General features: G+C 39.6%; 2 protein-coding genes across 2 annotated transcripts in view; both read right to left on the bottom strand.

Annotated features, from left to right (window-relative positions):
• The window catches only part of LOC127419350 (antiviral innate immune response receptor RIG-I-like), a 26,783-nt gene extending 15,027 nt beyond the window's left edge, over nt 1-11,756 (bottom strand). Inside the window, exons 1-15 of the mRNA XM_051660707.1 lie at nt 11,564-11,756; nt 10,656-10,790; nt 8,625-8,806; nt 8,402-8,546; nt 6,153-6,311; nt 5,952-6,059; nt 5,558-5,714; nt 5,228-5,477; nt 3,711-3,873; nt 3,438-3,539; nt 3,196-3,353; nt 2,243-2,378; nt 1,935-2,080; nt 1,702-1,789; nt 1,216-1,386 (exon numbers count right to left, since the gene is read on the bottom strand). Of these exons, the coding sequence (XP_051516667.1) occupies nt 1,216-1,386; nt 1,702-1,789; nt 1,935-2,080; nt 2,243-2,378; nt 3,196-3,353; nt 3,438-3,539; nt 3,711-3,873; nt 5,228-5,477; nt 5,558-5,714; nt 5,952-6,059; nt 6,153-6,311; nt 8,402-8,546; nt 8,625-8,806; nt 10,656-10,790; nt 11,564-11,669 (2,206 nt within the window). The 5' untranslated portion in view covers nt 11,670-11,756. The remainder of the gene's footprint in view (nt 1-1,215; nt 1,387-1,701; nt 1,790-1,934; nt 2,081-2,242; nt 2,379-3,195; nt 3,354-3,437; nt 3,540-3,710; nt 3,874-5,227; nt 5,478-5,557; nt 5,715-5,951; nt 6,060-6,152; nt 6,312-8,401; nt 8,547-8,624; nt 8,807-10,655; nt 10,791-11,563) is intronic.
• Nucleotides 11,757-14,204: 2,448 nt separating this feature from the next.
• On the bottom strand, nt 14,205-22,231 carry LOC127418559 (E3 ubiquitin-protein ligase Topors-like). The gene is made up of 3 exons (XM_051659137.1): nt 22,066-22,231; nt 20,145-21,128; nt 14,205-18,534 (listed from the first exon to the last, which is right to left on the bottom strand). The coding sequence occupies exons 2-3, from the start codon at nt 21,126-21,128 to the stop codon at nt 16,645-16,647; spliced, it is 2,874 nt and encodes a 957-aa protein (XP_051515097.1). The 5' UTR covers nt 22,066-22,231; the 3' UTR covers nt 14,205-16,644.
• Between the last annotated feature and the right edge of the window lie 4,919 nt (nt 22,232-27,150).

Below are 27,150 nucleotides of genomic sequence, written 5' to 3'. Positions count from 1 at the left end.
GTTTGTGTGTATTTGTGAGTGTATTTATGTGTGTGTGTGTGTGTGTGTGTGTGTGTAGGTATTTGTGTTTGTGTGTGTGTGTATTTGTGTGTATGTATTTGTGTGTTTATTTGTGTATTTGTGCATCATTTTGTGTGTGTATTTGTGTTTGTATGTGTATGTATTTGTGTTTGTGTGTGTGTGTTTGTATAAGTGTGTGTGTGTGTGTGTATTTGTGTTTGTGTGTGTATTTGTGTGTATGTATTTGTGTGTATATTTGTGTATTTGTGCATCTTCTTGTGTGTGTATTTGTGTTTGTATGTGTGTGTGTGTGTATTTGTGTGTTTATTTGTGTATTTGTGCATCTTTTTGTGTGTGTATTTGTGTTTGTATGTGTATGTATTTGTGTGTGTGTGTAGGTATTTGTGTTTGTGTGTGTGTGTGTGTATTTGTGTATGTATTTGTGTGTTCATTTGTGTATTTGTGCATCTTTTTGTGTGTGTATTTGTGTGTGTGTGTGTTTGTATAAGTGTGTGTGTGTGTGTGTGTGTATTTGTGTTTGTGAGTGTATTTGTGTATGTATTTGTGTGTTCATTTGTGTATTTGTGCATCTTTTTGTGTGTGTATTTGTGTGTGTGTGTTTGTATAAGTGTGTGTGTGTGTATTTGTGTTTGTATTTGTGTGTGTGTGTATGTATTTGTGTTTGTGTGTGTGTGTGTGTATTTGTGTATTTGTGCATCTTCTTGTGTGTGTATTTGTGTTTGTATTTGTGTGTGTGTGTGTATTTGTGTTTGTGTGTGTGTGTGTATTTGTGTATTTGTGCATCTTCTGGTGTGTGTATTTGTGTTTGTATTTGTGTGTGTATGTATTTGTGTTTGTGTGTGTGTGTGTGTATTTGTGTATTTGTGCATCTTCTGGTGTGTGTATTTGTGTTTGTATTTGTGTGTGTGTGTATGTATTTGTGTTTGTGAGTGTATTTGTGTGTATATTTGTGTATTTGTGCATCTTCTTGTGTGTGTATTTGTGTTTGTATTTGTGTGTGTGTGTATGTATTTGTGTTTGTGTGTGTGTGTGTGTATTTGTGTATTTGTGCATCTTCTGGTGTGTGTATTTGTGTTTGTATGTGTGTGTGTGTATGTATTTGTGTTTGTGTGTGTGTGTATTTGTATGTGTAAGTGTGTGTGAGAGAGAGATTGTGTATTTGTGTGTGTTTGTGTATGCGCATATGTTTGTTACCTCTAACTTGCACCATCTTCACCACGTTCCCCACATACTCATACATGAGCACCAGGTTGCATTGTGGGATATCGATGCCTTCATCAGCGACAGATGTGGCGATCAGTATCTTACTCTGATCAGAACTCTTGAACGAGTCCAGAACTCCTTTCTTATTGGTCAGAGTCATTCCTGTACAACAACACAACTGTACACAAACATCTAAGAGCGGATAACAACAACGCACAACTCTGCCTGTTATAATTAGCCTTTCATAGAAACAATAGAAGGCAATATTGAGGATGTTCTCCGAGCGAATTATGTTTTCACGAGGCAGTCACATGACTTTTCTGATGCACATCTGTATTCCTATATGCATTACCATCTTAGTTTATCCAGCATTTGTTATGCAATATACCAACATTTGTATAAAAAACATGTGGATGGAAACCCAGCTTATGATATCTCCTCATTGCTAAGTAAAGGTGTGTATATGAAAATTCTTACCCGAGTTTGATTTTCGTCCTTTTCCGATCAAAACTCCGGGTTGCAGGAACTTCAGAGAATCTGTGTCTTCAATCCATTTTTTCATGGCCTTAAATGTATGCACACATACACGTGAATGTTCTTAACACATGTACATTTGTCCATTTGACTTCAGTGCGTTCAGGCTACACCTTTGATGTGAGAAATGCAGACTAGAGAGTGAGAGACAGACAGTCAGAACAGGTTGAACTCACATCGGCGAGGGCTCGTGTCCTGACGAACAGAACCGTGCGCGTCTGTTCATTGTTGTGATATTCTTCATCCAGAATGAACTTGAGCTCCTCTAGTTTAGGGTTCAGCTGCCCCTCATTGGCCAATGACAGCAACTGCGGCCGCTGACCTGCAGCAGTGAAACACATTCAAACATCGAACTGACCCGAAACCTGCTGAGTTAGAGTTAGTTCACAAGTGCTGAATTCTGTAACAGGACGCTGTGTTCAGATGCGTAATGAAACACTCAGCAAGCAAACTGATCATGCAAATGATATAATTAATTCTTTACTGTCAAACAAGCTGGTGAGTTTCCTCTCGATCTCATCGTAGCCGGCGTTTCTGACCTGCTCAAAAAAAGCGTCCAGATAATCTAGAGCGTCTTTAGTCCGAGCGTCCTCGTTAATTATCAGAGCATCGTTATATTTCTGAGAAAGGATGAGAAAATATCATCAGACACAAGACAAATCATTCTAACAATTCATTTCAGATCCCTGTTGAGGTACTATTGATTATCGAATATGTTATACAGATTTATTTACATAATATACAGAATATTTGATAATTTTTTTAGTAATATAAATAACAAAACAAAACCCAAAACAACCCAAACAAAAATCAAAACCAAAGAAAACAACGAAAAAAAATAAAAATAAATAAATAAACTAAAACACCCCCAGTGTTGGGCGCAATGCATTACTAAATAATTAATTAAAGTGATTAAATTACTTTTTCATTAAAAAAGTAAAGTAAGGGATTACTCTGAATTTTTCAGTAATTTTATTACAGTTACTTCTGATGTAATTGCGTTAAATACTGTATAGATTTAAAATCGAATTTTATGGTCTAATATTAAAATATATATTTTTTTAATTTAATGCCGCCCCTTTAAATTCTTTGGCCAGTTCATGAATAATTTATGTGATTTTATATGATTTATAATTAAAAGAACAGTTTCATGTCTATCATTATATTGTTTATCTGGTCGAGGTTGATCAGGTTTTAGAAAGTAATTAAGTAATAAGTAATGCGATTACTTTTCAGACAGAGTAATTAGTACAGTAATCTAATTACACTGTAGAAGATGTAATTAGTAGTTAGTAATTAATTACTTTTTTAGAGTAACTTACCCAACACTGAACAAAAAACAGAATCCAAAACCAAACCAAATAAAACCGATTAGAATCTTTCTGTCTATCCACCTACGCCTATCTGTCTGTCTGTCTGTCTGTCTGTCTGTCTCACCCTCAGGTGTTCAGTGTAGTTGTAGAGCGCTCTGCAGATCCTCCTCTCCTCCTCTTCATTGCTCATCTGAAGAACTCTGCAGCATTTCTGAACGGACACGATCCACTGCTCGTACTTCTGAGATCCATACTCACGGTTCTGAATGTTTGACAGGCTCTCTGCCAGACACAAACACGTGTGTGTTAGTGTGTGTATGTGTCTGAACAGTATACTGTATGTATAGAGAGATGAGTGTTGTGTACCGATATTGTAGACAGTCTGTGCGAGCTGTTCGATGTTACTCATGATGTTGCAGATTATCCTGATGAAGGGATCAGATGTGCGCTGAGGAACCTCAAAAAACTCTGGCACACAGAAACACACATAGATGGCTTCAATGGTTGTGTGCCATACATAATATTATACTATTTTTAAAAAACATGGGAAAACTCTTTATTAGGTAAAGAGTGTGTACCACATTTTTCAATGATGCATGTAGATGTTTGTGTGTACAGTAACTGCATGTAAATTCTGACCTTTCTGAGGTGTGTGCACATATGACCTGAGCTCGTCCAGGTGTTGGGTAACTGTGGTGATGACCCTGGCATCCAGGTTAGCACACAGCTGTAAGATATTGTTTTCTGCCTCCAGCAGATTCTTGAATGAACCGATGCCAACTGATGCTGTCAGACCCACAATCTGACAGAGAGAGAGAGAGAGAGAGCTTATGAATCAATCAATTTATTAGAAATAAACAGAACAAAATCAACAGGGCAGAGCAGAATAGAATAAGATATAAAGAATAAAACAGAGCAGTCTAGAATAGTAGAATAGAACAGACCAGAACAGAATAGAATGATAGAATAGACTGGAATGGAATAAAACAATAGAATAAAACAGTAAAAATAGAATAGTAGGACAGAACTGAGCAAAATAGAATGGTAGAATAGGCAAGAATAGAACATTTGAATAGACTAGACTAGAATTGCAATAGAAAAGTGCAATAGAACAGAGCAGAATAGAATAGAGCATAATGGAATAGTAGAATTGACAAGAATAGACCCGACCAGAATAGAATAGTAGAATAGAACATTAAAATAGACTAGATTAGAATAGGAATAGAATATAGCATAATAGAATAGTAGATTAAATAGTACAGAACAGAATTGTATAGTAGAAAACACAAAAATAGACTAGAATAGAACAGAGCAGAATAGAACAGTAGAATAGACTAAAATAGAACAAAACAAAGCAGACTAGAATACTGTAGACTAGAATAGAGCCAAACAGAATAGTATAATAGAATAGAACAGAGCAGACTAGACTAGAATAGAACAGAGTAGAATAAAATATAATAGTAGAATAGACTTGAATAGAATAGAAAAAACAAGAGCAGACAAGAATAGAATAGGACAAAGGAGACAAGAACAGACAAGAATAGAACAGAGCAGAACAGAACTGTAGAAGAATAGAATAGAATAAAATAGAATAAAGGAGACAAGAATAGAATAGTAGAATTGACCAAAACAGAATGCTGCAGAATAGAACAGTAGAATAGACTAAAAAAAGAGTATAATCTAATAGTATAGAACAGAATTGTATAGTAGAAAACACAAAAATAGACTAGAATAGAACAGAGCAGATTAAAACAGTAGAATAGACTAAAATAGTCTAGAATAGAAACAAACAGAGCAGACTAGAATACTGTAGACTAGAACAGAGCCAAACAGAATAGTATAATAGAACAGAGCAGACTAGAATAGAACAGAGTAGAATAAAATAGAATAGCAGAATAGACTTGAATAGAATAGAAAAAACAAGAGCAAACAAGAATAGAATAGGACAAAGGAGACAAGAACAGACAAGAATAGAACAGAGCAGAACAGAACTGTAGAAGAATAGAATAGAATAAAATAGAATAAAGGAGACAAGAATAGAATAGTAGAATTGACCAAAATAGAATGCTGCAGAATAGAACAGTAGAATAGACTATAACAGAACAAAACAAACAGAATAGATTAGAATCAAACCGAATAGAACAACTGTTTGGTACCTGTGGCAGTGAGTGTGTGTTGGTGGTAAGTTTGGTATCCAGGTAACGGGTCATGATGTTGTTATACGGGTGTTTTCCAGTCGTGTTATGACACTCATCCAGCAGAATGAGTGACAGCAGCTCAAGAGACGACACCTCGCCGCTATTAAGAGCGTTCACCAGGATCTGAGCCGTCAACACCACAATATCATGATTCTCCAGGAGCAAACGCACAGACAGATACTCCATTTCACCACACATGCCAGTCACCCTGCAGCACAAAACATACACTTCAGAAAGGGTCTAGATTTAGACTGTCATGCATGTGTGTGTGAGTGGGAGAGTTTGTACCTGATACTGGGGTCCTTGCAGGAAAAGTGTTCCTTAAAAAGTTTATATTGCTGTTCATAGACGTCGACCTTGGTTGCCAAGAACACAACCTTTGCCCCGGGAAACTGCTGCAGGTGATTTTCACAGATTGCCAAGGCAACAATAGTTTTCCCACATCCTACAGAAAAATTATTATCAACTTTATTACACTGGCAACAGATGGTGATCAAGACCAACGCTTTGAGTAGTGAACCTCAGACCGACTTTAAGACCAAATTCACATGATCTTGAGAGGTCTTCAGACCAAGACCATCAGATCTAGACTACAACTCTGGTACATCACAAATTTAATCTGACAATTTACAGTATTTCATGTGTGAAAGCATCTTTTTGCTATTTCAGTGGTGTGAAGCACCTGTAGGAGCACAGATGATGGTGTTGTGTCCTTCTACAGCAGCGGTGGTCAGTTCCTTCTGATACTCTCTGAGCTTCCTCTCACCTGAATGCTCATCTTCACCGACACCTGCACATAGGTCAAAAATCACATGCCAGTAGCTGAGGAACATGAAGATCTTTCAGGTATCAGGTGTGATTATTGTGATGTTGGGTTCTATACCTGTTGACCTGCTGGGCATCTCTGTGAAACTGATGTTGTTGGCGCTCTTCAGTAGAGTATCTTCACTCCCACCCTCCTCTCTGTACTCAAAACACACTGACATCATGGTTTCTGAATCTCCATCACATGCAGCATCCTTCATAACCATATCACCTCCATCTACAAGAAAAACATCAGCAGAGTAAACTGATTGGCCAATCAGCAATGAGCTTACGACACAGGTGAGGAGATATAATTTTTAACACTACAAAGGATGGATGGTTATTGAGGTTGGAAGGATAAATGGATGGGCATTGAGAACTGGATGGATGGATGGATGGGTATTGGGAATTGGAAGGATGGATGGATATTGGGAATTGGATGGATGGATGGATGGATGGATAGATGGATGGATGCATGGGTATTGAGAATTGGATGGATGGATAGATGAATGGATGGTATTGAGAATTGGATGGATGGATGGATGCATGGATGGATGGATGGTATTGAAAATTTAACGGATGGATGGGTATTGAGAATTGGATGGATAAATGGATGGATGCATGGATGGATGGATGGATGAATATTGAGAATTGGTTGGTTGGATGGATATTGAAAATTGGTTGGATGGATGGATATTGAGAATTGTATGGATGGATGAATGGATTGGTATAGGGAATTGGATGGGTGGATGGATGGGTATTGGGAATTGGATGGATGGATGGATAGATGGATGGATATTGAGAGTTGAATGGATGGATGGATGGGTATTGAGATTTGGATGGATGGATGGATGGTATTGAGAATTGAATGGATGGATAGATGGATGGATGGTATTGAGAATTGAATGGATAGATGGATGGATGGATGAATGGTATTGAGAACTGAGTGGATGGATGGATGGGTATTGGGAATTGGATGGATGGATGGATGGATGGTATTGAGAATTGAATGGATGGATGGTACTGAGAATTGGATGGATAAATGGATGATGGATGCATGGATGGATGCATGGATGGATGGATATTAAGAATTGGTTGGTGGATGGATATTGAAAATTGGTTGGATGGATGGATGGATGGATGGATATTGAGAATTGGATGGATGGATGGATGGATTGGTATAGGGAATTGGATGGGTGGATGGATAGGTATTGGGAATTGGATGGATAGATAGATGGATGGGCACTGAGAATTGAATGGATGGATGGATGGACGGATGGATGGATGGGTATTGAGAATTGGATGGATGGATGGATGGATGGTATTGAGAATTGAATGGATGGATGGATGGATGGGTATTGGAATTGGATGGATGGATGGATGGATATATGGATGGTATTGAGAATTTAATGAATGGATGTATGGATGGATACATGGATGGATGGATATTGAGAGTTGGTCGGTTGGATGGATACTGAAAATTGGTTGGATGGATGGATATTGAGAATTGGATGGATGGATGGATGGATGGGTATTGAGAATTGAATGGATGGATGGTACTGAGAATTGAATGGATGGATGGATGGTATTGAGAATTGAATGGATGGATGGGTATTGGGAATTGGATGGATGGATAGATGGATATATGGATGGTATTGAGAATTGAATAGATGGATGGGTATTGAGAATTGGATGGATAAATGGATGGATGGATGCATGGATATTGAAAATTGGTTGGTTGGATGGATATTGAAAATTGGTTGGTTGGATGGATGGATAGATATTAAGAAGTGTTAAGTAAAATGGATGAATGGATAGATACAAGATTGACAAATGGATAGATGGATGGATGAGAGCTGGATATTGAGAATTGGATAGATTAATGGATGGATGGATATTCCAAATTGGTTAGATGCATGGATGGATGGATGGATATTGAGAATTGGTTGGGTGGATGGATGGATGGATATTAAGAATTGGATGGATGGATGGATGGATGGATATTGAGAATTGGATAGATTAATGGATTGATGGATATTCCAAATTGGTTAGATGGATGGATGGATGGATATTGAGAATTGGATGGATGGATGGACATTGAGAATTAGATGGATGAATGGATATTGAGAATGGGATGTATGGATGGTTGGATATATACTAGATTGATAAACGGATGGCTGGAAGGATGGTTTGATATTGAGAATTGGATGGATGGTTGGATGGAAGATACTTGAGAGAAAAACGGATGAATGGATGAATATTTAGGAGTTGTTAAATAAATAAATGGATGGATGGTTGAATGAATGAAAAAGAATCTAGCAGAATTACTTAATTCCAGCAGTTCTAATGCCTGGTCTAAGCTGCATGCGTCCAGAGCAATCTTCAGCACTTTAAACCAGTTTGGTTTATCTGAGCGTACAAGACTCTCCACTAGTTTCTCACTGGCAGCTATACGACCACGCAGGGTTTCCACCTGTAGAAAACACACACACAAACTAATTTAGACATTCCTGTACACATATAAGTAAGAGATGTTTGGCTCTTGACTCACAGCTCGGATCTCCTCGCATTCTCTCAGGTTCAGACAGTCGCTCATGTGTGTGAGCAGCTCGCTGGGCTTCATGTGTTTTGTGATGGATGGTTCGATCCTCTCCAGAAGCTTCCTATGTTCCTGCAGCTCTTCCAACTCACGGAAGTTCCACTCCTTAATGGCTGCATACAGACCATGGTAGTCTACAGACAGAATTGTATGTTTCATCAAGAAACTTTTTTTAAAATGTATTTCAAGCTAAAATGTATACAAGTTCCAAAGTTAAGCAATTATACAGTATATGCTTATGCAGAAGCCAATGGAGCCTTTTGTCATATTGCTGTTAGTGCTTTTTTATAAAAGCAATAAGCCATGAGATGCTCTGCTTTACCCTGATTTTAACATGGGTAAGGTGTGTTATTAGACACAATGTAAGCAGAGTACTTAAAACCGCTTGCTCTCTTCTGATTTTCATAATCTTCCGCTTTCTACTTTTTTCCTCTTTTGGAAAGTCCGCCTATAAAATGCAGAGTGCACCTTTCCTCAGGGAGCTGGCTTCTATCTCCATGTGTGCACACAGGTCCAGGAGCAGAGCGGGGAGGGCACCTGCCGAAATAGATGTGCCGCCAGACCCGCTCACCTGGAACCCCAGTGTGAGTTAGATGTGTTGCTGGGATTGACAGCACACGTCGCGGTCGATGGGCTAGGAAGCCAGGCCGCCTTTCCCCTGGGAAGACAGGCCTCCACAGAAGCCGCCGCCCCTCGCGCTCTGGAACCTACGAGGGAAGCATGTGTGACTGCCGAACCCGCCCATGTCTGGGACCATTCCTTTGGACACTTCTACAATGAGCTCCGTTGCACCACAAGGACGCCAGATTCCCCCTTTGATTGGACACATTATTTTCCCCTTTTTAAAATAGTTTTTGTTTATTATTAATTAAAAATAAACTCTCTGAGGTTTGATGCCACATCCACTGTGCTGTCTCTTGCTCACCCCACCACAGTGGTGGAGAATGCGGGTATTATTGTGAATGGAGACAGCACAGTCGGGCACCAACAGTGATCTCACTTGCCCTCTCATTTGCTGGTTAGATGAAAAACCTGGAGCGGGATGGAGAATCAATGGGGACAGCCTCCCAACCACCAAAAGGGTAAGTGGCACTTAAGAATTTATCCTGCAGCTGGTTGAGGCTGTCATGTTTAACCTGTGTTTCTCTGTTCCCGCCAGGGTGAAAGCGGCCCCGGAGAGGTATCCCCTACATGTCCACTCTGACCATGGGGCCTGGTTGAGAAAGTAGCATTCCTGGGTGGACAGCTCATTAGGATGCATCTCTGGACCCCAATGTTATGGGCAGAAGCGTGAGAGGATATGCTGCCGGGGTGATGCTTAGGAGGGGGGGAATGGCCTCTTCTTCAACCTGGCTAATAACAGGAGTGGGCAGGAGAGGTGCAATTTAATAAGCCTCGTTTGGCAGCAGATGATGAAGAGCACCTGATCTGAATAGAGCCTCATCACAAGATTTAAACAATATGCATGTTAACAGCCTCACCGCTGCCTCTCCTCACAGAGCCGGCTCCTATCTCCTTGTGCTTAAACACTGGTGTCCTCGCAGGTACAGAAGCAGAGCGGGGAGGGTACCGGCCGAATAAGATGCACTAATGGACCCGCTCCCCCAGAACCCTGGTGCGAGTTAGATGTGTCACCAGGGTTGACAACATGCGCCGATGGCCTGGAACCTGGGAAGGAAGTGCATGCAAGCTCCAGACCCAGCCCACTCCCCTAACCTACACAGTGCCCTGATGCATCGCGAGGACTTCAGATTCCCCGTTTATTTGGACACTTCACCCATGGACATGTTATTTCCCCTTTTTTGAACATTTTATGTTTATTATTATTCAAAAAATAAACTCCACTCCAAGGCCTGATGCCACACCCACTGTGTCTGTCTCTTGCTCACCCCACCACACCTGCTATAGTTTACTTCTGCATTCCAAACCCAGACATGTGAAAAGGGTCCACAGGACATGTGTGCCTACAGTTAATAAACTCACCTGAGGCATGAAGGGTGTCCAGAAAGGCCTGAAACCAGCCCACTTCCTCTAACTCACACATCTTGTCCAACAACATTTGAGCTGCTGTGGTCACAGACAATGTCGACTCTATTGAGAGGATTCTTTCCACAACCTCTGTGCCAAAAGAACATACAAAATAAAATCTGTATTTGTTGCCTAATGACTGAAGCAGGTGGAATGTTGAATTGAGGATTTTGACTGTGGTGCTTATTTATTTTTTTGTACTGTTAAAGAAGAATAATGCCAAAACTTGAAAATAACGATGAAAAAAGACTCATTTATCTGGTTTATGCAGCGGCAAGTGTTTGCAACAAAACTACATTTCCCATTATTATGTATTTAGAATGTCTGTAAATCTGATCTTTTTAAGATGTTTAGCAGATGTGAATTAGAATGTGATGCTTTCCAGATGAAATGCTCTTAAACAGATATCTCAGAGATGTAACTACTACACTATGACAGGCAGAAAGCACATTGTCTTCTGATAGGCTGATCAAAGAATGTTTGCGGCCGCGGCTTTGTTTGCTTTTCCAGTCTTTTGCATTCACAGAGACCAGTGAAATGTCCTCAGGACACTTACTTCAGTGATATCTTTTTGGGAGAATGAACATGTTCTGCATACCATTCTGTAAAAAAATAGCTTACTGCACCTTTAAGAGAAACAAGGAAATCTTATAGAATTGTAAAACTCCACCAGTGATTCGCATTATCTGTGCAGTTTCAATGCAATGCAAACTGAGTTCCTAAAAAACACATATATATCCAACAAGACTAAGATATCCAGTACACACCCTGAAATTCTTAGAGGATATTTTCATTAGGATAACATGTACAGCCTAAATGAAATTGTAAAGCGGTTGTGTTGGTGTTTGTTGACTGTGCCTCACCTTTATCCAGGTATGTCGTCATGAAGGTTTTAATAAGTGACGGTCGTAAAATCTTAGTGATATATTCACTCGAGCGACGTAAATTCTCCTTTTCCAGCTCGTACATTTCTAGAGATTCAGAAGACTATAATGATGATAATGATGACAGGCCCTTAACCGACTCCGTTTTTTATAGAGCAGCTAATCAGTATTCAAAAACGAAACTAAAGATACAAGGAAACGAAAGAGATCCCAAACAAAGAAAGACGGCCCTACAGTCTAGGGAGCTGCCTACCTAGACAACATTAATGCTGTCTAGGTAGGCAGCTCCCTAGGTTTTTAGACACAACCCAAGAGTAGCCTACGTATCGATTACATTACAAGTTTGTCCTGCTAAAACCTCAGTTTTTTATTAATTTTTTTATTTTGCAAAGGTTTTTTAATCTTATAATTCTGTGAATATTCTTTTCTGGACACCCTCACAGGAATTATTAACTTACCTTTCTCTGAAATAAAAATCAAAAGTGTCACCTTTCCAGCTAAACCCCCAAAATCCCCACAAGAAGGTCAAACTGGCATTATTAAGCCTTAAAATATGAGGTTACAGTGAGGCACTGTGCATCAATTTAAAAAAGTTACTCAGAGGACTTTAGAGGACAAAAATGTCCGCGTCAAAAACTGCCATAATAATATTATATATTAATATTATTTTCCACTTTCACTGACTTAGATTTTTTATCCAACATCAGTCCTGAACATAACTACCAAATATTCATTAATTTTCAGGATTTTAACCCTTTAATTTTTTTATATTATGTCACAGTTTGTTTATATAATGCCACTGTTGTTTTTTTCACACACACACACATACATACATTTCTCAATACACACATACAGAACACACTCTGACATCCATACCAACACACACACACACACATTTCTCAACACACACATACAAAACACACTCTGACATCCATACCAACACACACACAATTTTATCTGCATCATTTATTCAGTTGGTCTGCAGTGCTCTATAATACAGCAAACAGAAAATAGGGGAAAAGCTTGTATTTGCTCCATAGGCTAAAAATGAGGAAAATGGCGCCATCTGGTGGAAAATATAAAAATTTACATTTTGAAGCCAGGGCTCCATAATGAAAGTATAATATCATAGAATTCATGATTTTATGCTTTAATGGCACTGGGATCAAATATTGCAGTTTTAATGGGTTTCAATGGGGACATTTCTGTCCTGAAGGTCCTAAGTGTAACTATTTTGTGTACACAGTGTATTATAGATGTATTATAGGAACTGAGGTTGAAATATCCAAATTCCCCCATAAATACACACCTTTGGCAATATGTATACCGTTGGCATTAACAGCCAAAATGATCGAAAAAACTAAAATGGTATAGACAAAAATGTCCCGAAGGTCACACAAGGGTCAAGTAAATGGGGCCAATTTCTGGAGTGTTTAAACGCAGAAATGTGAAGCTTCTAATTTCATAAAAAGCACTTACATTAATGCTTCTGTTAGAACTTGTTTTATTTGAGCTGTAAAGTGTTTAAATCATAATTTTTCCAGTCATTTTAGGGTTTTAGAGTTTACATGTAGCGTTCAAGTTGTAAAATTGGCTACTTTACACAGATGCGGTTAGTAAGCAATTTTTATCGCACTAAAATCATGTTAACACACATATTGTTTAAATCTTGAGGCTATACTTTTGAAACAGTGAGTATTTTAACGTTTATGGACTGTCCCCATTCACTTCCATTGTATGTGCCTCATTGTAACACAGATTGTTGCTTCTTTTTTTTAAGAAATGACAAGTCAAAATTACTTCTTGTTGTAATCAACATTATGCCTGTCACTTGAGCTTAACTTGAATTGAACCCGGAATAAATAACAACAACTGTAGTAACTATGGGGTTTTAATGGAAATTATGCTTACATTGTAAAATAACCAACGACTGGGCACTACAATGATGATTCTGATTGCCACTGGACTGCAATGTAAAAACTAATGAAACAAGCAATCCAGACAGAGAACAACCATATTTTCTCTCCAATTTGGAATGCCCAATTCCCAATGCACTCTAAGTCCTCGTGGTGGCGTAGTGACTCCTGAGGACGGTGGAGGACGAATCTCAGTTACCTCCACGTCTGAGACCGTCAATCCACGCATCTTATCACGTGACTTGAGCGCATTACCGTGGAGACCTAGTGCATGTGGAGTCTTCACGCTATTCTCCGCGGCATCCACGCACAACTCACCACACGCCCCACCAAGAGCGAGAACTACATTATAGCGACCATGAGGAGGTTACCCCATGTGACTCTACCCTCCCTAGCAACCGGGCCAATTTGGTTGCTTAGGAGACCTGGCTGGAGTCACTCAGCATGCCCTGGATTCGAACTCGTGACTCCAGGTGTGATAGTCAGCCTCAATACTCGCTGAGCTACCCAGACCCCAGAGAACAACCATTTTAAGTGTTAGTTGTAGCAAAAATGAGTTAGGCTCAAGTTGTGCAGTTGTTGGCTTTCATAACAACTCAAAGTAGTCAATGATATCAATGTAACTAACCTCGGACCATCGCTTCATGTCATCTACCCACTCAAGTGACACGCAGTCAAAAGACGGTCATCTTGACTCTGGAAAGTATAGTCACTATATGCCACATTTTTTATTTATTGCTAAACATCACATTATCCACTAAAAACATATGCCGTGCCATCGCCCTGAACAGCCTGAGGTTAATACTGAGTCCACAAAATTAGTTTATTTGCATCAAACATATAGACAATTTTCAATTTGGCGCTGCAAATTGCAGTCAGTGTAAACACCTCTGAAGAGATCGGATTAATCTGTCGTAACTGTGAGTAAAGGGTCTTGATCATGTTCACCAAGGTGATGAAGGAACTAATTCTACAGTTCATATAATAAAAATAAAAACATCAGTTTGAGATACATGGATGAACATCTACTTTTATGAATTTATTGACAGATGACAGCTATTGCCAAGAAGACATGTTGTGTGTTCAGTAGACATGACCAGTGAACAATTTCTCCAGGGTATCGGCATATTACCACATACGCAAGCACACACGCATACTGCGTAACAGAGGCATGGAGGTGCAATTCACCTGTTCCCTGAGTATAACAAAGACACAATTCTCCAAGAAGTTCAGTGGGGTTGTTCCAGGGAATGTCTAGATGGTAACGCTCTTGATGTTGAAACTCTCGCAGGAGCGCATTTGCTGCTGCCCAAAGGTTAGGGGCTGTTCTCACAGGAAAAATCCCAATACTAAGCTTTCTGCATAACGCAGGACTTTTAACTATAAACAAGGCTTAAATACACAGAGGACTCTTATTTTGAAATGACAGACACTTGGCCCTGTTACAACACTCTATATGCTCTACAAGTACACTATATGGCCAAAGGTTTGTGGACACCATTTGTGCTTGATGAACATTTGATTTCAAAACCTTAGGCATCAATTTCCCCCTTTGCTGTAATAACAGCTTCCTCTTTTGGGAAGGCTTTCCACTATACGGTATGTAGTAACATGGCTGCAGGGATTTGCTCTCATTCAGACACAAGGCTATCAGTGATGTTGGTCGATGGGGCCTGACTTACAGTTGCTGTTCCAGTTCACCCCAAAAGTGATCAGTGGGGTTCAGGTCTGGGCTTTGTGCAGGCCAGTCAATTTCTTCCACTCCAGACACAGTAAACCATTTCTTTATGGACCTCACTTTGTTCACAGGGGCATTGTCATGCTGGAACAGTAAAGGGCTATCCCCAAATAGCTGCCACAAATTTAGAAGCACACAAACCCAAGCCATTACATAAAGAAACATTAAGATTTTTCTTTACTGGATTTAATGGAGTAACCAAATTCGTTAATTAGAAGGGGGTGTCCACAAACTTTTGGCCATATAGTGTATTTACCAAATTAATCTTTTTACAGCCTATATAATCACCAGATGAAGAGTTTTGTAGATATATTTACCAGATGAGGTTTACTGATGAGGAATAATAATAATAATAATAATAATAATCGGCACAGATTTTTACAGATTAATCAGTAATACAAATATATCGATCTACCTCCACTCGAGACACGTTCTTCAAAGCTGAACTACTTTTAACATGACACAACACTCATGTCACGAGTTGCAGGAAAATAGCGAGCCTTGATGCAATCTGGCACATGCATATATTGAAAAACTACTAAGAGATGACAGAACGCAGTAGCATGTCCTGTATGAACAACCCCTCAAGGCTAGGGTATACTTCGTTTTTCCATATGCCTTTAAAGTATAGTCTTTTCACAGCGAGCCCATACGAATGTGTTTGACGCGTGCACACAGCGACTGCTTTGTGATACTCTTGTAGCTCAGTTAACAGCAGGAGCAAAAACACAGACTGTCTGCGTGCCTAGAAAAACTACGCTGCACGCAAACAGTCGTGATGGAATTTGCGTCACATGCAAGGGCGTAGATTTGGCTTGTACACTGGGAGGGTTGCAGCATGAAGCATCTACGTATTTCCAATAATCATGGTTCCATTGAAATAATGGGGGGGGGGGGGGTTGTACTTGCTTTTTTTTATTATTATCCCCCCTGGAATCTACGCCCCTGGTCACATGCTTTGTGTGCGGGTCCACGAGACATACCGGCACGTAGAAACCTTAAGTATTCTTTGGCCTGAAGGATAGGAGTTGGGGTAAGTCTTGCATGAGTTTGCAGCTTCAGTGTTACCATCTAGACAAGACTGTTGGGTTTTTGTTGGTTTGTGAGCAGTTGGCACAGCGAGTCAGCACCAGGTTCGAGTCAGAGGAAAACTGTAACTATACTATACAATACACATTAACAATAATAATAACATTGCAAATGACAAAATGTTTTCTGAATGTTTCTTAAGCAGTCTTTGATTGAGTCTTTCAAAAAACAACAAATGTTTCTGGCTAGGCATTCAGACAAGCATAATTAGTGTCTGTAACAAGTACGTTAGTATGAGTTCTAGCTAGCCGTGTTGGCCTCCGTCTCTTGTCCATCACTGTCCATGTCCTTGTTTTCCAAGCCCGCTGCATATCCTCTTACGTTGATTGGTCCCTTTGAGGGCTAACAGCGTCTTCTTGTAAGCTTATAGGACTCTTGCGGTTTGGTAGTGCCTCTTGGTTTTCCCCCGGTAGAAATTCTTTAAAATCCTGCAATAAAGTTTCTAGCAGCCGTGTTTCCGACGGTGGGGTCGTCGCCACTGAAACCACTGGGAAAGGGTCTGGCATGGACTCCAAGAGGTTATCAGCATCCAAACCTTTGGTGTCCGTATTCCGGGTGCAGTCAAGAGCATCGGAACTGTTATGATCAACTACATCCATCACACAGTCATCCAGGTTTAATGAATGGTCAGGAGAATCACTATGGCTTACTGAGCTTGAGGACTCTAGAGAAATATTCGTAGAGGGCAAAGTCACACCAATATTGTTCTGCAACACATCTTGCTCAGGAGTACCTTCCCTCTGCTCGTCATCACCTCCTGCTGCGGTATGGTCTATATCATCCATGACACGGTCCAGACAGTCAATGGTACGATCGCTGTCACTGTCAATAGTGATCACAGTGGGTGACCACTGCTCCCTCCTCTTCTTTCGGTGCCTCCGCTTCCTTTGCTGGTACCACTGCATGTCAGGTGCACTTCGTTCATAGATAATCTCCACACTTGGGCTCCGACTTTGTGGCCGTTCATGGCTGCGCCGTCGTTCCCTGCGTCCAGGCCGTTTTTCCTTGGACTTAGTTCCCTTCTTGTGCTGCCGCTGGGCAGCTCGCTCCAAGTGGCGGGTTTTGTACTTGCGTTTGCCACTGGGTTTGTCCAGGTGGGATCTTTCTAAGTGCAAGTCATCACTACTACTGCTGATGGACCGTCTGCAGCGTTTATGGCAACGCTGCGACTCACGAGAGTGACTGCGGTGATGGTGGGAACCAAGAAACGAGTCCAAATCAGGAGACCTACTCGTCCTTTCCCTTGTTCTTGTCCTCCTGCGCTCTTTCTCCCAGTACGAAGGAGATTGCGAGTATCTGTCTCTCACATGTCGAAAGCGCTCCGGACTCCTGTCATTGCTGGTGTTGTTTCCAGAGGGCGAGCAATCGCTGCCACTCAAAATGGACACCGATGGACTCTGGCCTGACCAGCTCCGGTGCGAATGCGCTTGACTTGGCGAGCGCTCTTGATTGCTGGCGTGCTGCGACCGTTCCAAAATCTCATCTCTCTCCTTGCTGTCTGACCGCCGATGTGAGTGGTCTCTGCGTCTCTTGTGAATGCTGAACCCAGAACGTTCTTGATTTTGGTGTGAATGTGACCATGAACTCTCCTTGGACTGATGTTGGTGGCTATGCGTATGATGCCAACGGGATGATGGGGAGCAACTTTGGATGTCTTTTTCCTTGTTGTGCGAGTCTGGGTGTATATGGTGGGGACTGCATGACGGCACGAGGCCTGGAGAGGAGTCGGGGTTAAGCAGGTTCTCATGGGACTGTGATGGAGCCTGCACCTGGGATGTCTCTGGTTTCATTACTGTTGCCATCGCATCTGTGGCTGCTGCCTCTGGCTCCTCTTCAGATGAATCAGATGAGAGCTGAACAAGCTCAGGTGTCCGCTCGGCCATGGGCTTCACATATCCCACAATCAGGCACTCTTCCTCATCATCTTCACCCGGTCCTGCTGAGACAGTTGCACTCACTGAAGGGGCAGTCATTTCCAGGGCACTCAGGGCTAGGGCTGTGCTTGAGCCTGGCTCCAACCCTTCATCCTGTGATTGGCTGGATGAAGGGAGGAGGGTTGTGTAGGAGGGACCAGGTGTTTCATCATCCCACACAGACTGGCTCAGTAAACTTTCCGTGCCGCTTGCTGTGGGAACAGATGGAAGGCATTCCTGGACAAAAGATGGATTCTCCATGACATTGTCCTCACTATCATTATCATCATCATCCTAGGAAAGGAAAGACACAGAGTGAGCGCACATTTTACCTCCTAATGTGATGTATTTCTAAGTGAAACAGGATATTCAACATGATAAAAATAAGGGGTGGCAATTGATTTTGCCGATACTGATAGGTGACCAACTAAGGTGGTGGAAAAGGCTGATAACCGATTAATCAGCTGATAGTTTTAAAAATAAATTCATAGAATGGTAAAAAAAATATTCTTAGTCTTTCCTTACTATGACAGGCACAGGCATAGTGTCTACAAGAGTGCAAAATGAATAAAATCCCAGATGCAGTTTTTTTGCGCAACCTAAATCCCAATAATAACCAGAAAAAAGGAACATTCAATGAACAACGTGGGACTTTTAATTATAAACAACCCTGAAATTCACCTCATACTCTTATTTTGAAATGATGGAGATGTTCCCTTTGTTATGATGCTCTATATTTAAGTAATTACCAAATTAAGCTTTTAGAAGCCAATATAGACACCACATGAGGGATTTTGTACAGAAATATTTCATCAGATTTTATTTACAAGATAAATAGTTGGAGACACGATTTTTGTGCTATGGGCAACGTTTCCAAATAAACATATTTTACTTTGCATGCCCTCGCTTCAATTCAGATTGTGGAGGACGACTCCCCTACTAAACTCCTCCTGCACCCACTTTTGAGGAGGCTGATGATCAAGTACACATTCTACAGCATCTCGACATATACCAATGGTAACAATTCTTTTACAAATCTCTTGTTATTTGCTATTATTCCCAAAAACTTTGTCACATTAAAAGCAAGGGGCTACTTCGTTTGTCCATGTGTTGTTTCGTCACACACGTGGTCGAGCGCTCAGCCTTTGACCTTAAGTGCCATTAAATTACTGTTAACTATTGATAAGATAGTAGAAAGGCTGAAATGAAGGGGGCCTGGTTACTACCACCCCTGGAGTCGTGAGTTCGAATCCAGGGCGTGCTGAGTGACTCCAGCCAGGTCTCCTAAGCAACCAAATTGGCCCGGTTGCTAGGGAGGGTAGAGTCACATGGGGTAACCTCCTCGTGGTCATGATTAGTGGTTCTCGCTCTCAATGGGGCGTGTGGTGAGTTGTGTGTGGATCGCGGAGAGTAGCATGAGCCTCCACATGCTGTGAGTCTCCGCGGTGTCATGCACAACGAGTCACGTGATAAGATGCACGGATTGACGGTCTCAGAAGCAGAGGCAACTGAGACTTGTCCTCCGCCACCCGGATTGAGGTGAGTAACCGCGCCACCACGAGGACCTACTAAGTAGTGGGAATTGGGCATTCCAAATTGGGAGAAAAGGGGATAAAAAAAACAATGACTAAATAGCCATTTGGTTATTTACTGACATTATTTTCCATCCTAAAAAACAGAGGCAGATTTTTTCATTTGAAAAGATAACAAAGAGAAACAGTTTCTCTTTATAATAACGTTCACAGATTAATCGTGCACAACAAGACCAGGAACATGCTATTTACTTCACGAAAGTTAATAAAGTCATATGGTTTTACGTTGAAAACATTAGTTTTATCTTCGGAAAATCTCACAAATCTCACAATATTTTACAGAGATAAATGTTTCTCTTTTGTGTGTCTCACCTCAGAGATGGCGATAACAGAGTCGTCAGAGCTGCTTCCCTCCTCGTAACTGGGGGCGGGGCAATCGTAGATGGCCTGCTGGTCATATGCCTCCATGCTGAGGGTCGAGCGGGCAAAACTCACCAGCTCATGCAGGAAGTGGTCAGTGCGTGCCAGCAGGAAGGGGCGGAGCTCGTCCCGGATGGCCGAGTCCTCCATGTTGTAGTTTGTGATGCGTGACATGATGATGTGCTGCACGATGTTCACCAGTGAACCATGCGAACCGTACAACACCGTCAGCTCACGCTGCAGCCATGGCAACAGCCGGTGCAAACACGCGGGGTTCTGTCGCAAGAACGCGGCCGAAACGTCCCTCTGCCTCCCCGCGTCTCTTGTGTTCCGCACACGTACACCAGTCCTGTAAAGTGCGCGCCGGAACGCCACCACATCCTGGTCTCGCAAACGCCTCAGGCTCCGCCCCTCGCCCCGCCCCCGTCGGCGTGCTCTCAGTTGCATTACCATTTGCTCCATGTCTTGGCTCACGGTAAGTGGCGCTGCGTCTGAAAAACCGTCAAGCATCACGTCGTCGTCTAGTGTGGGGGACGAGGAAGGGGCAGGCTGTTGTAACCTGCGGCTCGGCCTCGCTCTGCCTCGGAGCATTCGGGGGCGGAGTACACGTTCAGCTGCGGCGGCGTTTGGAGCTGCTACGTTCTCTGCTGGCCGCAGCACAAACTCCTTAAAATCATTTTCGCCTTTTACGGAGTGGAATATGGAGTGGAACGGCTGCTTGCAAAGTGGACATTCGGCTTTGTTCTTAGACCACTCATGGATGCAGTGGAAACAGAAGCGGTGCAGGCAGCGGTCCAGCGATGCCACGTTTTTGAAGCCGTCGAGACAGATGGGGCATTTGGAGTCTGGAGAAGCATTAGCCAGTAAACGCTGAGAAGATTTGCCACCACTGTCTTTCTTCCTCACACGCAACTTCATCTTAGAGGGGGCCATCATCTACAACACACATAAAATCATTATTATACATGAATGCAACTGAGAAACTGTTTAAAGGAATATTTCAGGTTCAATACAAGTTCAGCTCAATCGACACAATAGTAGCATAATTTTGATTACCACAAAAAACAGAAACAGATCAATAGTCCTTTTTTTTAATCATAAATTCTCCTCCCTGCACAGTAGGGGGCGATATGCACGAAGAATGTGAATCACCATAAACAGAAGAAGAAGAATGTGAAAGTTAAAGTGGAGATTTATAGTAAAAAAGGGCTTAAATAATGATCTATTTCTCACCCACACCTATCGTATCACTTCAGAAGACTTGGATTAAACCACTGGAGTCGTACAGATTACTTTTATGCTGCCTTTGTGTTTTTTGGAGTGTTAAAGTTCTGGTCACCATTCACTTGCATTGTATGGACCTACAGAGGTTAAATATTCTTCTTAAAACTTCATTTGTGTTCAGCAAAAGAAAGAAAGTCATACACATCTGGGATGACATGAGGGTGAGTAAATGATGAGAGAAGTTTCATTTTTGGGTGAACTGTCCCTTTAAGTGTTTTACTTCCAATATACAAATATCAACATAACCATTTTACTCACACTGGCATGCTGCTAATAATATAAGTTTGTCATTATTAAATGATGAAAGATGTCAAAATAGACGCATTTTCACAAGTGGACCGATTTATTTAATGAGTTTACTAATAAAAATGATCAGATTTTCAAATATTCTTAATCATAAACGTCCCAAAGGCATCCGAAAAAATACGTCTTCCAGATGTAAACAAACATCACACAACTCACCAGGCCATCACAAATACTGCCAAACACAGAATAAATGTTCAAGTTTACATACTTGACTGAACAGATGGATAAATAAATTGAAGATCATTAAAAACGCTGAAAAGAGAGTTTAATAACACATTCTTACCTGATCAACTCTAAATCATCCAAACACAACGTAGAAACGCTCATAAACACATCTATGACACATCAGCGTCTTTTTCATGCTGATAAAAACATAAAACTAAAATAAAACCTCGATTAAAGTGGAGCGGTTTCACACTGCTGTCCAGGAACAGAACCAGAACCTCCAGGAAGTTCGGAACAAGCAGCGCGCCGCTTCCGGTAGAAGACTGACGCATGCGCGCCTCTAGCGCACTGGAGCGGTATTGCACCTGTGGCATTGCCAATAGAATATAAAATGCTATATAATTTAAATATATATATATATATATATTCATGTAATAAAAAAAATATTCAGATTTAAAATATATGTATACATTGCTAAAAACATAATAAACATCCATTTTCATCAAATATATGTATGTTTATTGCCTCTCTGTGCATTTAATTTAATTTAAATAATTTAAATAAATAACTTAATAAATGTAAACAACATTTTATTCAGATTTAAAATATATGTATATATTGCTAAAACATAATAAACATCCATTTTCATCAAATATATGTGTGTTTATTGCCTCTGTGTATTTAATTTAATTTAAATAATTTAAATAAATAATATTTAATAAATTTAAACAAAATTTTCTTTAGATTTAAAATATATGTGTATATTGCTAAAAACATAATAAACATTCATTTTCTTTCAATACGTGTTTATTGCCTATTTGTGTATTTAATTTAAATAATTTAAATAAATAATTTGTAATAAATGTTAAAAAAAATAATGTATTCAGATTTAAAATATATGTATACATTGCTAAAAACATAAAAAAACATAAATTTTCATCAAATATATATTTGTTGATATAAAATGGATGTTTATTTTTTTTTAGCAATATATACATATATTTTAAAACTGAATAAAATTTTGTTTATTGCCTCTCTGTGTATTTAATTTAATTTAAATAATCTAAATAAATAACTTAATAAATGTAAACAAAATTTTATTCAGATTTAAAATATATGTATATATTGCTAAAAAACATAATAAACATCCATTTTCATCAAATATATGTGTGTTTATTGCCTCTCTGTGTATTTAATTTAATTTAAATACATTTAAACAACATTTTATTCTGATTTAAAATAGATGTATTATTGCTAAAACATACAGAAACATACAAATCATATAAATATAGTCAAAATATCAATTCAAACATCAGATAATCCAAGTTCAGGAGAAAACTGCATTTGCTCTCTTATAAACAATAATTAATGTTTGAAATAAATAAATAAATAATACAAATTCTAATGTCTATGTTGTTCTTCGAATGGTTAATATATATCAACGTAATCTAATCTAAATATAATAGTGGTTTTAAACATTTTCATATCTAAACACAACATTTTATTATACCAGCACTTACTATATTTAGATAATATTACAGCCGGATATTTTCTTCTTATACGACTGAATCCGATTCTGATGGTTACATTATTCAATTTTTATTTATGACTAATAATAAATAATTTGTATGAACGTAACAATATAAGAGATAACAATTCTTTCAATAAAAATAATAATAATATGGTATATATATTTTGCGCTTTTCATTGCCTGTGTTAACATATGGTTTACATTTATTAAAAAATGTTTACGAAATTAACTACTACTTTTGCCTTTACAATACACGTTAAAAAATAAAAACAAATGAGGAGAAATATGGAAAATGCTCATTGGCCAGAGTACTTTTTAAAATGAAACTCCAACCGCCAGATCTTATAGTATTACTAAAACAATCTTCGCGGTTCGAGCGTAAGTTTACGACAGTTTGCTGATACCATACAAATGAATGGGGAGAGCCGTAAACTGACACCATCCAGTCGTAAAATCGTCTGTGACTTCCCTTATAAAACAGCTATTTTATCATAGTAAACTCCACACATAGTTCAGTCCAAAATATTTTTAATGTGTAAAACATGTTGAAGATTAGAGTAAATGCGGTTAATTCATTAAAGTATTAAATGTTTCCTCACAAAAGTAGTTTATTCAGCACACTATAGCATCTCCTCCATAGACATCCATTCAAAACGAACGGCGTCTTGTCACCTCGGCTAAGCTAGGCTCCTTAATTCCGGTCGCTGTCTTGGCGTCCGATCGTATGTTTCCGGTCGTCATTCGACACGTGGAAACGGTCTGTTTTCATTTACATCTACGATTAAAATAAACAGATAAAAATCATGTATGTTAGTCGACGCTGTTTGGGCAGAATTTCCTCCATCGTGAGTATCAGTACAAGTGCTGAATTTGATGCGGTTTGTCATGTTTACATTAGAGAAACAAGAAGCTAAAGTTATAAACAGAACATTTGGGAATTTTAAATGCATTATGAAACATAGATGTAGATATTTAAATGTTCACATAGCTATATAGTTCTATACTTGACTTTATGACTTCTTTTTACAATGTTTTATTTTTTATTTTGTTTTAAACAAATAGAGTTATTAGAAGTTATTTTTACATTTAGCATAGTAGCTCAAATGTTTTTATGACTTACAGTAAAGTACCATTACATCATGTGAACTCTGGAGTACCAGGCAAATGTAATCATATATAAATATGGTATATTGTATATATCATTCATTAAGTACCATAGCATCTACAGTTGAAGTCAGAAGTTTACATACACCTTAGCCAAATACATTTAAACTCAGTTTTTCACAATTCCTGATATTTAATGGTAGAAAACATTCCCTGTCTTAGGTCAGTTAGGATCACTACTTTATTTTAAGAATGTGAAATGTCAGAATAATAGTAGAGAGAATGATTTATTTCAGCTTTTATTTCTTTCATCACATTCCCAGTGGTTCAGAAGTTTACACACACTTTGTTAGTATTTGGTAGCATTGCCTTTAAATTGTTTAACTTGGCTCAAATGTTTTGGGTATCCTTCCACAAGCTTCTCACAATACGTTGCTGGAATTTTGTCCCATTCCTCCAGACAGAACTGGTGTAACTGAGTCAGGTTTGTAGGCCTCCTTGCTCACACACGCTTTTTCAGTTCTGCCCACAAATTTTCTATCAGATTGAGGTCAGGGCTTTGTGATGGCCACTCCAATACCTTGACTTTGTTGTCCTTAAGCCATTTTGCCACAACTTTGGAGGTATGCTTGGGGTCATTGTCCATTTGGAAGACTCATTTGCGACTGAGCTTTAATTTCCTGGCTGATGTCTTGAGATGTTGCTTCAATATATCCACATAATTTTCCTTCCTCATGATGCCATCTATTTTGTGAAGTGCACCAGTCCCTCCTGCAGCAAATCACCCCCACAACATGATGTTGCCACCCCGATGCTTCACGATTGGGATGGTGTTCTTCGGCTTGCCTCACCCTTTTTCCTCCAAACATAACGATGGTCATTATGGCCAAAGAGACCAGAGGTTTCATCAGACCAGAGGACGTTTCTCCACAAAGTAAGATCTTTGTCCCCATGTGCACTTGCAAACTGTAGTCTGGCTTTTTAATGATGGTTTTGGAGCAGTGGCTTCTTCCTTGCTGAGCAGCCTTTCAGGTTATGTCGATATAGGACTCGTTTTACTGTGGATATAGATACTCGTCTACCTGTTTCCTCCAGCATCTTCACAAGGTCCTTTGCTGTTTTTCTGGGATTGATTTACACTTTTCGCACCAAACTATGTTCATCTCTAGGAGACAGAATGCGTCTCCTTCCTGAGCGGAATGATGGCTGTGTGGTCCCGTGGTGTTTATACTTGCGTACTATTGTTTGTACAGATGAACGTGGTACCTTCAGGTGTTTGGAAATTGCTCCCAAGGCTGAACCAGACTTGTGGAGGTCCACAGTTTTTTTTTCTGTGGTCTTGGCTGATTTCTTTTGATATTCCCATGATGTCAAGCAAAGAGGCACTGAGTTTGAAGGTAGGCTTTAAAATACATCCACTGGTACACCTCCAATTGACTCCAATTAGCCTATCAGAAGCTAAATTAAGCTTGACATCATTTTCTGGAATTTTCCAAGCTGCTTAAAGGCACAGTTAACTTAGTCTATGTAAGCTTCTGACCCACTGGAATTGTGATATAGTCAATTAAAAGTGAAACAATCGGTCTGTAAACAATTGTTGGAAAAATTACTCGTGTCATGCACAAAGTAGATGTCCTAAACGACTTGTCAAAACTGTAGTTTTCTAATATTAAATCTGTGGAGTGATTAAAAAATGAGTTTTAACGACTTCAACCTAAGCGTATGTAAACTTCTGACATCAACTGTATCAAAGCACTATTGATGTATCAATGTATTATGGTATTGTCACAAACTTTTCTGATATAAGTTCTGTACACTAATATACATAAACGTGTGTATGTGTGTGTATATATATATATATATATATATATATTATAATTTATTGACATGATCTATTGTGTCTTCTGCAGGTTCTTCTAGCTGTGGTGGTGTTGTCCTGGGGTTTTGTCATCTACGGCACACGAATAGCCGCCCAATGGGAGCTGGAGAAGAGATTAAAGATAAAGACAAAGACGTAAATCACAGTAAACGGCTTTGAATCAATAGCACTGTTGACTGCTGTGAAATGTGTCTGTTTGATACGTCTCATTCCATCTTTAAGACACATCTGGATACAGGAGATTGCTTTTGAAAGGAGTTCATCCAGAATTACACTCTTTCTAAAAGACCCTCAGGAGTTTCAGCGGAGATGTGGCGATGAAATCACATTCCAGACTAAATCAGAAAATATTTCCTCACATGCTATAATGTAAAATGCGAGTTTTTCAGTGTGCTGTATTTCATACAGGGATGTTTATACTTGAATTTTATATATTTTCATAATAGCAAAGTTAGTGTTTTGCTCATTATTTTGTTAATATCTGACATTTATAAGACCAGCTATAAGAGCAGTACACCCACTAGGTGGTGAGCTGCACCAGAAACAGGCACGTTTATTCATGACAAACACACTGTTACACAATAAACATGAGATCTGGAGAGAGAAAGAACACTTGTTGATACCCATTTGACTTTCTTTCTTCTGTGGAACAGAAACAGAGATGTTAAACAGAATGGCAGCCTCAGTCA

Source organism: Myxocyprinus asiaticus, chromosome 28 (genome assembly GCF_019703515.2).
Source record: "Myxocyprinus asiaticus isolate MX2 ecotype Aquarium Trade chromosome 28, UBuf_Myxa_2, whole genome shotgun sequence".
NCBI classification, from domain to species: Eukaryota; Metazoa; Chordata; class Actinopteri; order Cypriniformes; family Catostomidae; genus Myxocyprinus; species Myxocyprinus asiaticus.
The sequence above is the reverse complement of the archived record's forward strand: the minus strand, read 5'-3'. Positions and strand labels throughout refer to the sequence as shown.

Excerpts from the sequence above, each read along its gene's own strand:
- LOC127418559 (XM_051659137.1), bottom strand. The coding sequence starts at position 21,128 with ATGATGGCCCCCTCTAAGATGAAGTTGCGTGTGAGGAAGAAAGACAGT. Across the intron at positions 18,535-20,144 it reads CTGTTATCGCCATCTCTGAG|GATGATGATGATAATGATAG; the intron begins GTGAGACACACA and ends TTCCTTTCCTAG.